General features: G+C 37.2%; 1 protein-coding gene across 3 annotated transcripts in view; it reads left to right on the forward strand.

The window, feature by feature from the left end:
- LOC126971560 (glutamyl aminopeptidase-like) overlaps nt 1-5,820 on the forward strand; it is a 57,956-nt gene extending 52,136 nt beyond the window's left edge. For 2 of the 3 annotated variants that reach the window (XM_050817860.1, XM_050817864.1), the window contains 2 exons: nt 3,865-4,087; nt 5,655-5,820. In XM_050817860.1, the coding sequence (XP_050673817.1) occupies nt 3,865-4,087; nt 5,655-5,810 (379 nt within the window). In that variant the 3' untranslated portion in view covers nt 5,811-5,820. The remainder of the gene's footprint in view (nt 1-3,864; nt 4,088-5,654) is intronic. The other variant, XM_050817861.1, reaches the window with a different exon arrangement.
- Nucleotides 5,821-14,248: the final 8,428 nt, after the last annotated feature.

The following is a 14,248-nucleotide window of genomic DNA, read 5'->3' on the forward strand; positions in this document are numbered from 1 at the left end:
AGAATGCCCTCATGCCCTGTGCTGCCCCGGGGCGTAATAAGAATAGGGTAGTCCCAGGTCCAAGGGTGTCGTAAGAGGCGACTACGGGCTTTTTGAAAGTGGGAGAGTCACGCTGCTGTCTTATGACGTCAGCACAATCGGGCCAGACTCGTCCGGGTTACTTACCACACTCGCACAGAATACCGGCGTGAAGTAGCGGCCTAGTGCCGCTATGTTTCGCATAGGTTAGTGTCGAGGAACGGAGGCCATTTCCCCCCCCCCCCCCCCCAACAAAATATGAGAGCGGTCCTAAAAAAGAAATTACCCCAGGAGGGTGCCGGCTCTTCTAGAGCCGGAGAATCCCTCCCCGAGCATTCGCGCTCGGGCTGCCCCTCGTATTCTGGGGAGGGCACAGTACCGCGTATGTCACAGGACAAACAGGGCAGCAACACCACGGCACCCCTCTCCACGCTTAATGTGGACTTTTGTAACATCCGGGGAATTCACTCCAACTTAAACGCCGTCCACCACCACCTTGAGACGGCGCAGCCGGCCTTGTGTTTCCTTACGGAGACGCAGATATCTCGACCTAGCGATACGTCATATTTAACGTACCCCGGGTACAAAATTGAGCATAATTTTATGCCTCATGCCGGGGTATGTGTGTACGTTAGGGAGGATATCTGCTGTCGCCGTCTCGGCAATTTTGAGGGTAGGGGCCTGTCTACTCTCTGGCTCCGCGTAGATTTAGAGGACCGCGTCCGCATCTATGCGTGTGTCTACAGGTCCCATAGTGGTAACGCAGAAACGCATCACCTCATGGGCTGCGTTCAAGCGGCATTTGATGACGTGCTTGCTCAGATCCCCTCCGCTGAAATCGTAGTCTTGGGTGATTTCAACGGGCACAATGCCGAATGGCTTGGATCACGTACCACAGACTACGCAGGGCGATCTGTGCATAATTTTGCATTGGCGTATGGCCTGTCCCAATTGGTTGAGTCGCCGACGCGGCTCCCGGATGTGGATAGCCACATGCCGTCCTTATTAGATCTTCTGCTGACTACACATCCCGATGGTTACCAGGTCTCTGTCGACGCCCCTCTCGGAACGTCCGACCATTGCCTGGTCAGGAGTGTAGTGCCTATCCGACTCCAACGTCGCAGACCACCAGCGACCCGCCGCGTTTGGCACTACAAGTCAGCAGATTGGGATAGGATGCGTTCCTTTTTTGCATCCTACCCTTGGGGCAGGGTTTGTTTCCCTTCGGATGATCCTAGTGCCTGCGCCGTTGCAGTAGCCGATGTGATACTGCAGGGCATGGATATTTTTATACCAAGCTCTGTAGTACCGATCGGTGGCAGATCACAGCCCTGGTTCGATGCGTCAGTTAAAGCAGCATCTGACTGCAAAAAACAGGCGTATCGAACTTGGGTTGCGGCGCTGGGCTCAAAGGATCTGAACTGCAAAGTTCTTAAGAGGAAATATAACCGTGCCTCCAGATTTTTTAAGCGGCAAATCGCCCGTGCGAAATCAAAGCACGTCGTCAAAATTGGCGAGCAGCTTTCCAGTTACCCGACCGGAACACGCAAGTTCTGGTCGTTGTCGAAAGCTGCTCTTGGTAACTTCAACCAGCCGTCCATGCCACCGTTGCAAATGAGGAATGACACCCTGGCCCATACGGCAAAAGAGAAAGCCGATCTCCTGTGCACTCTTTTTGCCTCCAACTCGACTCTTGACGACAACGGAAAAACACCGCCGGCCATCCCGCGGTGTCAGAGCTCCATGCCTGAAGTACAGTTCCGACAGAAAACTGTTAGGCGAGTTCTGTTTTCGTTGGACGTCAGGAAGTCGAGCGGGCCGGATGGCATTTCTCCAATCGTGCTTAGAATGTGTGCCCCTGTGTTGACGCCGGTGCTAACGCGTTTATTCCGGCACTCTTATTCAAAAGGCGTAGTCCCTGATTCATGGAAGTCAGCCCTTGTCCATCCGATCCCAAAAAAAGGAGACAGTTCGGATCCGGCAAACTACAGGCCTATTGCAATTACCTCCCTACTCTCCAAAATCATTTTCATTTAAATATCATCAAATTATGAGTCGGCATTAAAAAATACATACAACTTCAAGTTTTCACCCATCTACGATCAACAGTTACTTTTGTATCGCAATTTTAATATCGGCAATACAACGTTTGCTGGGTCAGCTAGTATTTATATAAAAATCTTGCAGCCTGGGAAACCCTGTAAGAAAAAAGCGATTTACTCGATTGTATGCAGTCATTGATAGATTTACAGATAACAGCTTTTTCTTCTAATCTTTTGAAAAACGGAGACAGCCGAAATCCAACTCGTTTTAAGCAACTGTTCGCTTTCAAATAACAAGAATATGTAACGAAATGATTGAAAATAAAAGATACGGAGTTGGAACTAATAAAAACAATATCAATATCAAGTCCGCCTCTCTTTCACTGAAATCCTCTTAAACGGCTAATAATAATAATAGAGCGTTTATTACAGTTAACGAAACATAATATTTACTTACTAACTAATACACATAATATAATATTTAATTAATTAACTTAACATACAAATTAAATTGAAAACCGTAAAGGTATTATAGAATAAATATTTAGAGTATTTTCAATGAAAACAATTTGTTTTATTTTATCAGTGATTATGGTTTTATAATCAACTTTATATGTTTTTTCTAAAATAAAACCAAAATATACATGCTTTCATAGTAATTCTTTGACACATCCATATCTCATATATGTATATCATTATTGTTTGAGATAATCATCTTGTGGGCTTGCTATGTGAGCTTTTTAAGATATTGTAGTAACTTTGCGTATGCTACAACATGGTTCGTCATGCTACTAATATGGCACTAGTAGTAGGGATTCGCCGGGTCTGGCTCACAGTAGTGGGGATTCGCCGGTTCTGGCTCACAGTAGTGGGGATTCGCCGGTTCTGGCTCACAGTAGTGGGGATTCGCCGGTTCTGGCTCACAGTAGTGGGGATTCGCCGGTTCTGGCTCACAGTAGTGGGGATTCGCCGGTTCTGCCTCCCCGATTCTGGCTCACTTGTTCGTGATGCCTACTAAAAAAAAAAAGTTTGGTGTCAAACTGGGGGTTTTGATGTATTTCCGAGCGATTGCGCTGATCCGATTCTCGATAGCTCTTATAGTTTCAAAGTTAGCTTTTTAAGTTAAACAGATCCATACTCATTACTAATCAGTGGTAATTAACCTAATGATTGGAGAGCGACTCAATGTCGATTCTTTGAATGTGATAGATGTAATTAGTAAATTACCTCTCACATTCGTTTACTACGATTAAAACGACAGTTTTGTGCTGTACATAATTGTTAATAATATACATAACTATATTATTAACTTAATTATTTGCAGTAACTTTTAAACAGTCTGTGACCTCTTTCTATTAACTGTTAGTGCTTCACAATGGCCTCCTCCAAGGTCTTCCATTCTTTCCGGTTCCATGTTATTCTAGTCCATAGTGGTCCTCCTATAATAATAATAATAAATCTTTATTTGTTGCAAAAAAAAATACAATTTTGCTTAAAATTACCCTCGACCCCCAAACTAGGACAGCCCGTGACATGGGGGTCATCCTATCTGTTTCAGTTCATTCTCCCATCGTATGAACTGTCTTCCTCTATTCCTCTTATCTCCTCTGGGTTTCCATTCAGTTATTGCTCTAGTCCATTTTGGTGTTTCATCCCTCACAAAGTGGCCTACCCATTTCCATTTCAATGTGCGTATTGTTTTCTCTATGCTTTTGAACTTAGTTTTTCCTTTGATCCAATCGCTCTTTGTCTTCGCGCTTAAAACTAAATTTATTACATTTGAAAGTATATTTTTTTCTTCTAGGTACTTAGATTTAGCGTGGGATGAGAAGAATATCCGAAGCCAGGACTACTTGAACGTAGTTCAGCTGATCAGTTCAAACCCTGCCGGTACCCAACTAGTGTGGGGCGACGTTCGCGCCCGCTGGCCCCAGCTCGTGGAACGATTTACGTTGAACAGCAGATATCTGGGCGACCTCATACCGGAAATAACTTCCACTTTCAACACAAATGATCAACTCAAAGAGGTATTTACTTCTTCATACTTATCATCAACTTCTATATGCTTATATAATGCTTTTGTGGGGCGATGTATATGCTTTTACAACAAGATCCCAGAAAATGTTCAAAACAAAAGTATTACGTTATTCAAAAGAATTGTTAAAAAACGTTTGTGTGGTAAAGGTTACTATAACATAAATGACTTTCTTAATGATACCACAGATTGGGAATGGAGTGACCGCCCTTCGGCTATTAAATAATAAGTTTAATTGTACAATATTACTTTGTGAACATATTTATTCGATGAAAAAAAAGGCCCACTGAGTTTGTTGCGCCCATTCTTCTTAGGTCTGAGGCATTCATTTTGGAATGGGTGGTAGTTTTTTGACTTTCATTAAGTGATGTCACATCGTATTTTGAATCAAAATATTTGAATTTGAAAATATATTGAACCTAAAACTAGTTCCCGCCACGAGTTATGACCACGGATAGAAAAACTGATGGAGGAAATTAAATTTCAAATGACAACAATGCCCATTAGAGTACAGTGCTCCCAAATTAATAATGCGCATACAGATCTTCGCCACTTTTCGGCAACGGTCGTATTTCCCGACCGTCGGGAGACGAAATCTATATAGAGTGGTAAAATGCATTACTTTTGCATAATATAGTAGAATTATATTACAATAATAATAACAAGAGGGGTGTGTAATAGGAGCTCTATATAATTTCACATAGACTGAACACGTGCAGTCGGCACCAATACTTAAAGACGACTGACTACCACTGCCGACCGCCCGATTTGTTTTCGTATTGTGAACACATGATTTGACTCCTATTTCTTTCGCACAAGGTGCAAAATGCAAGAGCATTGTTTCGGGTGTTTCCGGGAATACGCCCATTAGCGAAGATCTGTATGCGCATTATTAATTTGGGAGCACTTTATATGGGTCTGAAACTAAACTACCTAATAGGTATTTTGTCGGCTCCACGTGCGCTTCGAAACGACCAATGAAAGTCGTGCTCTCGACCATGGCCGGTATCTGTACTTTAATGTTACTGACTTAGTTCTTACAACTGTTTCCAAATATGTTTTAATAATTGTTGTACCCAGGAGAAAACATTTGATCTTCTTCTTCTTTGTGACCAACTAGTTGGTGTCAGATATTATGTTGCCACCTCCTTACCGACGAGTTGCCGTCAACTTCTGAATTTACAACCGTTGGCGGCAATTTTTTGATAACTTGGTGAGAAAGTGGGTGTAACATTTCACTAAATTACTTGATAATCTTGTCGCTAACTTGACATGAAAAAGTTTCAGATAATTATATTTTTATTTAAACTTAATAATATAACAGTGTTAATAAACGAATGGTTTGCTGGTCCACAGTTGAAGTGAAACTTCAACGGACAAAGTTTAAAAACAATTATTTCAAAGAAAAATATTATACAAAAAAAAAACATTCAGTAAAATTTTGATTAAAAAATATATTCAATACAATGTTGTTTTAAAATATTAAAAAAATATCAAAATAGACTACACATTGAACATAATATTATGTGCTTTTTTGTGAAAAAATATTCTTATTTCAGATGGAAAGTTTCTTTACGATGTATCCACAAGCAGGCGCGGGAGAGACTGCCCGCAAACGTGCGCTGGAGACGGTTCGAAACAATATCGTGTGGTCGCAAACACACGCACCGCAAGTGTCGGAATGGCTTCACGAATATGTTAATCAATTAAAATGATAAATCTATATACGATTTGTTTTATTAAAGTACTTAACAGCATTTTCATGATTTTTTCTTATTTTTTCAACAGAGATTAGATTTCACTCATCTGATCATCTCCTTCCAATACACAAGAGCAAGAAACGTGCTTCCAGATATTTGGTTTTAATATATATTATACTAGTGGATCCGACAGACGTTGTCCTGTACACACGTCTTAAATTTGAAAAATCGGTCCAGCCGTTTGGAGGAGTTCACTAACATACACATGAGCAGGAGAATTATATTATATGGACGGAATTGAGAATCTAAACCAATCTCAATTTCAAACAGGAGGGTTCCTGGGGTAAAATCTTTTGAAGATCCTTTTTGAATGGCCACCGGTCCTCGACACTAACCTATGCGAAACGTAGCGGCACTAGGCTGCTACTTCACGCCGGTATTCTGTGCGAGTTTGGTAATTAACCCGGACGAGCCTGGCCCGATTGTGCTGACGTCAAAAGACGGCAGCCTGACTCTGACGGCCCTTAGTCGCCTCTTACGACACCCATGGGCCTGGGACTCCCCTATTATTCGAGGCCGTGATATTTGTCATGTATATGAAGAAGAAAAATAACGCAAAATATGAATATTGACTTACATAGTAAACTTAACTAAAAGTTAAGTGATTTAAAAAAAAGCGCATACATCTTTTTAAAAGGGCCGGCAACGCTCCTGTGATTCCTCTGGTGTTGCAAGAGATTGTCGGCGGCGGTATTCACTTAACATCAGGTTACCCGTGCGATCGTTTGTCATCTCTTCGATTAAAAAAAAAAGATATGCAAAGCATGGTTATCGCGCGGACGCACGGATTCTACTCTGATTGTGGGCGAGAAAGGAGGAGGGGGGTTGGAACACACTAACCCTGTCGGCGCTTGCGCTTAGCTAACGGAATATTCGCGCCTTTCGGTAATATATTACGAAGAAACCGTACCGCGTACGGATCATGTTTCTTCATCAAAGGTAGCCGCCTGACTCTTGACGTATGTTACAATAGCTCATCTTTGATAAATAAATGTAAGTACCAGAAGTCCTACCATCAACTTATAATTAGCGCTTGAATTCCGATTATGTTAAGGTAAACTTAACGGAATCGCTAAGATTCGTACCACGAAGTGCCTATAACTTAATGGCGTTTGAATCGCTTATGGAAGAATGAATGAAAGAAATTTGTCTGTGGTCCGCGGTGTGAGAAAGAGATGATGCGCTGTACAGTCGTTGCTTAAGTCTGTCTCTCTTACTCGAACCATATGCGTTGCGTTTCGAAACCTATAATGATATGATTTTAGCGGTTTTTTTGCGTAGAAATTACTACAAACACGTTTTAAAATTGCGCATTATAGCGTCAAATTATAAACCATTAAGGCTTTTTAGTATCTACTTATTAAATAATAGAAAAATAAATATATTTCTTTGAATTACAAATTAAAGTTTTGCTTAGGTGTTTTCGTAAAAATAAACTGTTTAAAATGAGTTATCAACGCACCTTACAGAGTACATTTTTTTTAATTCGTTCTTGCGAACAGGCTATAGCCACGGGCCTTACTACCTTTTCATTAGTATTTTCATTTTCGGTATTTATTTTCAGTATTTTGTTTTACAAAAAAGTCCAATAAAGTACTCTCGTCTCGTCTTTCATAAATTCCATTTTCCTTTTCTATATGTTTTACTTATGTTTTCACTATTTTTTAAAGTTATTAACAAAACGGTTCACTATCCCTAAAGAAATTAGCAACTTTTTTGAATTGCTCACTTTGACACATACCTAAGCTATCCAGTTTAGGTTGAAATATTACCTCATGGTACGAATTAATGAACGAACTAATCGATATCGAACTGCGATTCAATATCTGACTTGATTTGAAGACAACCTAAATTGGATAGATCCAATGATGTCGTGGTAAGAAATAGCAAAACAGTTCATTTTAGGTCGTCAATTGAATCGCAATAAGAGTAATAATTTTGGTAGGCATGACGTTGTCCATGAAGTTCGATTAAGTTTACTCAGCAGGTAATGAATTACCTAAAATCTATTTGTTGTTCTTCACACAATATGATCGCCAAATATCACACTGGCGTATCGCTTGTGTCTCACCTAAAGTTGTGCTGCATACATTTAATACAATGATGGGAAAACTTTGCACGCCCTTGATGCTATGGCAACTGAAACAGTATTATGATGTCATTCGCATACCGATTTGACTATCAGTAACTTTTGAGAAAATTTATTGAAGTAGGCGTTACTTTGCGGAAATCCATAATTCCGCTAATATTTGCTCAAACACGAGACTGAGACTGAGTCTCGTGCCAGAATTTGGTGAGTCAACATCTAAGGATGCCTCGTGTAGAGGCGAAACACGTGTCGAATTGTTTGAAGACAAATATTGGCGCAATTAACACTAAAGAAAACTTAAAACATTTAGATATCAGTATTTGAACAACTGCAATATAATTTAACTACTAACTCAAAGAAATGTATAATTTTGATATTGTCGTGTCGGGGACCTTGTAAATTAAACCACCGACTCGATTTTTACTTTAGTTTATTACGTTTGCACTCGTGAATTATTACAGAAGTAAGTATACCTACAAGACATCAGTTATCATAATATATATAAATTACGTGACACGTTGTTTGTCCGCTATGGACTCCTATACTAATTTAGTGACGCACGGTTTGACAGTTCCGCTGTGAAACAATTTCATTATAATAACAGGAGCATTTTTAACGAAATAATTCTTGATTAACATGAAATATTATTGACAAATTCATAAGAATAGTATTTATTTATTATGTACAGCACAACGTCTGTCGGGTCAGCTAGTAATTTCTATAATAGAATTTAAATAAACCACCAACCGATTTTTAATTTAGTTTATTACGTTTGCACTCGTGAATTATTACAGAAGTTAGTATACCTACAAGACTTATCAGTTATAATGTATATAATACAAGTTAATGTCTATGACACTCGCGGGTAAAAGTTAGCGTCTATATTAGCGACTCGCCTCCTTAAAATTTGTCAAGATGGCGTCTATATCTATCTCCCTCTCAAGGGAGAATTCCGCCGAATTCCACCTTCGCACGACACGCCACAAGTTAGGATATCATCCCCACAATCTGGATGTGTGATGTCGTCCACAGTGCGGTTTTCAAGGAGCTTTCTTCCACGTACTACAAAGCTGTGGAATAAGCTTCCTTGTGCGGTGTTTCCGGGACGATACGATATGGGAACCTTCAAAAAAAACGCGTACACCTTCCTTAAAGGCCGGCAACGCTCTTATGATTCCTCTAGTGTTGCAAGAGAATGTGGGCGGCGGTTATCACTTAACACCAGGTGACCCGTACGCTTGTTTGTCCTCCTATTCCATAAAAAAAAAGAGTGATCAGTTGGCACTCAAAGAAATCCTTAGCTGCCAACATAATGTGGATGAAATCGCCACAATATTATAATTTTTGCTGTTACTACCTATTATCCAAATTATTGTTATCACTTTTAGGACTTAGGTACTTATTTATAAATTTCAACTGTGTACATAATCTACAATAACCCATGTTGGTCGAATAAGTAATACTTACATTACATTAATAAGTCTACTTGTATACTTACAAGTAGACTTATTTATTAATTTATTTTATATTGAAAATGCAGAATTGGAGTTCACCTCACCATAATACTGATCATACCCACAGGTGATATGATGAGCGCTGGTCTTGCGGAGAACCCCAGGTGGTCCAGCGGTGTCATACTATTTAAAGGTTATACATATTATATGAAGGGTTACCATTCTAAAATAATAATATCACAATAAAAATGTAATAACAAGAAAACAAAAATTACATAAAATTTCGTGACCTGACCTAATTCAATAATTAGGTATTAATATAATTAAGAACATCATACATCTTTGTGCCGTTTGGTGTCGAGACACTTGGCCATTGGAGCCCAGAGACGCGGAGAATGTTCAAAATACTATCTTCGCGCCTCATTAAGGCTACTGGAAACCCAAGCGCTGGCAGCTATTTCGGTCAACGGATCAGCCTTGCTATCCAACGCGCAAATGCTGCCAGTATTCTTGGTACGCTTCCACGTTATTTATAGTTTTAATTTTACGTAGTCAAAGTATTGTAAATATAGTTCTAAGATTTGTTTTATTCGAATAATAAAGTAGTCTAACATTAAGAACACTAAAACAGCAAAATAATAACTATAACAAGTGATTACTAATTGCGTGATTGAATGAGTACTACGTAATTCTGCTGATAGTAATAAGAATCTCTCTAAAAAGTACTCATGACAATAACAGGTCGTATAATTTATTTTATCTACACCCATGCTTTAAATCCTTTATTAAAGATTCTGAAATAGTTAGCTTATTGTCAACATTAAAACACCCAATGTTCTAATAACCATTACGTCATCCAAACGAGTGTTGTAATGTTGTACTGTATTTCATAACAACACTCCTATTTTTTTTCATTCCCTTCATGCTCAAAGAGTTTTAACAGACAGCCACATTCTTATTGCTCGATGCGTGGCATCTGTATGAATTTCAAAATAAGAACATTTTGGTTTACGCGCGTTCCACACCACCAGAACGTCGCGCGCCGTAAAAAAAAGTAGGTTATTCGAATCCCCGCCATTTTTTTTACGATATTTTTATTGCTTTTTTTTTTATAAAAAATGAGCGATTAATTACCAAAAGAATATAATATTCAAGTGAATTTTAATTATTGCACTATAAAAAATGTAAATTACTACTAAAATAAATAATTCTTTCATTAATACTTAGTTTATTTGTATATAATCAGTAATGGATATAATATTATGTTACTACTAGGGCTGGCTGTTTTAATGTTAGCAGTAAGCTAACTGTTTCAGAATAATTTAAAGGATTCATATTTTGGGTGTAGATAAAGTCTTGTATGCAACTGTTGATAATTAGGTATTAAAACACTCATGTGATACTATTATCACACTCGGCTTCGTCTCGTGAGATAAATCCACATTCGTGTTTTAATACCCCTTATTACACAACAGTTGCATAAATAACTATTAAAATAGCACTAGTAGCAAAAAATTATATAGAAATGATGAAAATTAAATAGCACTTCTATTTAATTTTAAAATACTGCTGTCTATTTCAGACGGTTTGAATGAAATATATACCTGTAAATCGTCTGCATATCTATCTATATATATTTAAGAGATTTCCACGTATATAGTCACTCATCACGATATCTCTGGAACCATTAGAGCTAAAGACTTGAAATTTGGTAGGAATATTCTATTCACCGAGTAGAGGTCAGCTAAGAACGGATTTTCCAAAATTCCATCCGCAAGAGTTTTTTTTATTATGAACAGAACAACGTTTGTTGGATCAGCTAGCTATAGCTATATTATGGTATTTACAGTGTTTGAATTCAGTCATAATATCGGCTGAATTGAATATAATGTGTTGGTCCTAGAATTGATCCTTGCGGGACTCCAGTTTTAACAGGCGTCTTCTATCTTTAGGTCTATTTTTATGATTATTTACTGGCACAGGTTCATAAATGGGATTGACAGTGAATGTTGAAAGAGCAAAAACGCAGAAGGCTTAATAATTAGTTTGTAATTCAATAAAAAATAAAATCTAATTACTGAAAGTGTTAAGAAACTAATTAGCAATTCTGTTTTTTTATTCTTTACAGCTTTATTTTATCAGGCAATGGTGTTTTTACTTTTCAGGTTTTTGGTATTTATCAGTATTTCTGTTCTTCTATGTTTAATCAAAAATTAAGCAGATAATTCCGTTCCATTTCAACTTAGATTATTTACCTATACGTCTAGACAGACTATGACAGCTGTGAAAAGTTCGTAATAAATTGAGTTTAGAACTAACCTCTATATTGAACAATTCGCACACACTAACTCAAAGTGTCATACAAATCGCGAGTGTAAGACGTGGCTTGTCACGCACACCAAACTAATATTCCTGGCTTGTTTTTATCGGTTGTCTAACAGCAACAGACTCTATCTAGACGCATAAAATAAGTTTTTAACATTGTCAAACAGAAGTCAGAACTCAGACGGCAGATGATAAAATTAATTACTTACCAACAGAATAATCGCTTAGAGGTAATATTTAAACATTTAATTTTATGAATTATGGTCAAATTACTTACGACATAATATAGATACTTACATTAAATTAATTGGCCAATAATCGGATGAATAAAGTATAATATTATATATTAACTGTATAATTTATTTTATGTTATATTAGATAACAGTTGTAGTTACTGATACTTGTTAATTTAGATAATCTTTATCTAACCTCCAGTCGTATTTAGGTAGGTCTAAATCTTAGTTTTAACTTTATTTATAATATCTGCATAAACGTTAAGTTCAGAAAACGGAGCCTTGAGAAATGCTACATTAAAATATTTGAAAAAGATTATAATGTGTAATCAACGCTCCATTCATTTTTTTTTTGTACGTCTATCTCCCCTTCTATCCTCCCTTTCTGTGACATTTATTTGACATGAAAATAAGACACATTATAGAATTAATGTATCCACATTTGCCCAGTAAGAGATAAGATTCGAAGCCCAAACAAAAAACTTAAGGTTTCCTATTGGGGTCAAAGGTGTTACGCGCGCTGTTAGTCTAAACCGGCTGCACATGCCTCGGGCATCCAATGCGTTCGGTGAAAGAACAACAGTTTACATATTACCTAGACTGATTAATAAACTGCCACGTGACTTGACCGACTCGTTGACTGAGACAAATTTAAAACAGAATTAAAAAAAAATACTTTTTAAGACTTGACTGACCACCGATCAACTTATCGTGCTTAACTATTAATTGTATCAAGAAGTTTTACTTTTATTTGTAAAATTATAATGTATAGCTAAGTTTCTAACGATTCTGAACTATTTTTTCTTTTATTAATTTAACTCTGTTGGTGTAGACTTAATTTAGCAATTGTACAAGCCTCAGTGGTTTTTATTGCTTTGAAACCGCAATGTCAAATTTGTTTTTTATTAAAGGTAAATGCTAATCTAGTATTACCTACATAGGTACCTACTTGTTGTGTATCAAAACAGAGCTCCGCGGGAACTTGGATTGGCGAAAGGCACTTAACCAAATAATATATTATAGTACATGTAACTGAACTTAAAAAGGAATTTAAAATCTCTAATATATAAATATAAAAACTTTGAACTCCTCCGAAACCGCTTAACCGATTCTCATGAAATTTTGAGTGCATATTGGGTAGGTCTGAGAATCGGACAACATCTATTTTCATTTCATGTTAAGAGTGGTCATGAAATTTTTTTTAAATTTTTTTGACATTTTTTTTTAATTTGTTTGATTATGAGTCAGCATTAAAAAATACATTCAAATTTTCACCCATCTACGATCAACAGTTACTTTTGTATCGCGGTTTTAATATCGGCAATACAATGTTTGCTGGGTCAGCTAGTTTTCTATAAAATTTTCGTTTCTTAGGTTAACAGCAATTAGTTATTATGAAAATTGTTAATTCAATTTAGTAAATTTTATAGTAATATAATATATAGTGAATTATTCGTTTTCATGTAAAACAGCTCAATTAATGAACAATACGATATTAGAAGGTACTTAGGTACATAAAAATAATTCCTGATCAGGCTGATACTGGAGCGTGCCAGACCAGAATATTTCTTAACAACCCAAAAATAAAGTTGGTAAATCTAAGTTTTCTCCTCTGACATGCAGTTCTACTAATGACAACTTTTTTCTTAGTGGTATATAGAAAACTATCAATATAAAAAAATAGTCTTCAAGGCTACTTTCGATTTTACTTCAAAAACACTATAATAACATAAATAATAAATTTACGTTCGACTAATTTATGTTAATAATAACAAGACGCTTCTATTCTTCTTAGCTTTATTTAACTAAGTATTCATCCTTACTCAGCGATATAACTATGGAAATTTTAATAAGTAATTACCACTTACATAGGTTTAGATTGTGAATTATTGGTTTCCGCTGCGCTCAGGCGACAACTAATACTACGCCCAAGTGAGAAGCGAGTAGCGAGTAGGCCACTCAAGCCAATCTTGAACAGTTTGTGACTTTGACGTGCCACATATTCTGTTAAACTTTGCTAATAATTTAAACTAAAATGCCGTGTTGCATAATAAAACTTTGTAAAAAGAATACTATAAGAAAAGAAAGACACTGGGATCTGAAATTTATTAATTTCAATGTAAAATAACACGAAGCGTATGTTACAAAATTTTAAAGATGCCATTGAGTGTCAAGATGCCGCGCACACAAGCATCTAATAGTAGCCGTAATAAAAAGCTATTATTCTAAGGTAGTGCGGTATCTAGTTGGAGCGAAGCGGAGACCAATCTATAATCTAATTAAAAGGTAATT

The sequence above is a fragment of the Leptidea sinapis genome, chromosome 24 (genome assembly GCF_905404315.1).
Source record: "Leptidea sinapis chromosome 24, ilLepSina1.1, whole genome shotgun sequence".
NCBI lineage: Eukaryota > Metazoa > Arthropoda > Insecta > Lepidoptera > Pieridae > Leptidea > Leptidea sinapis.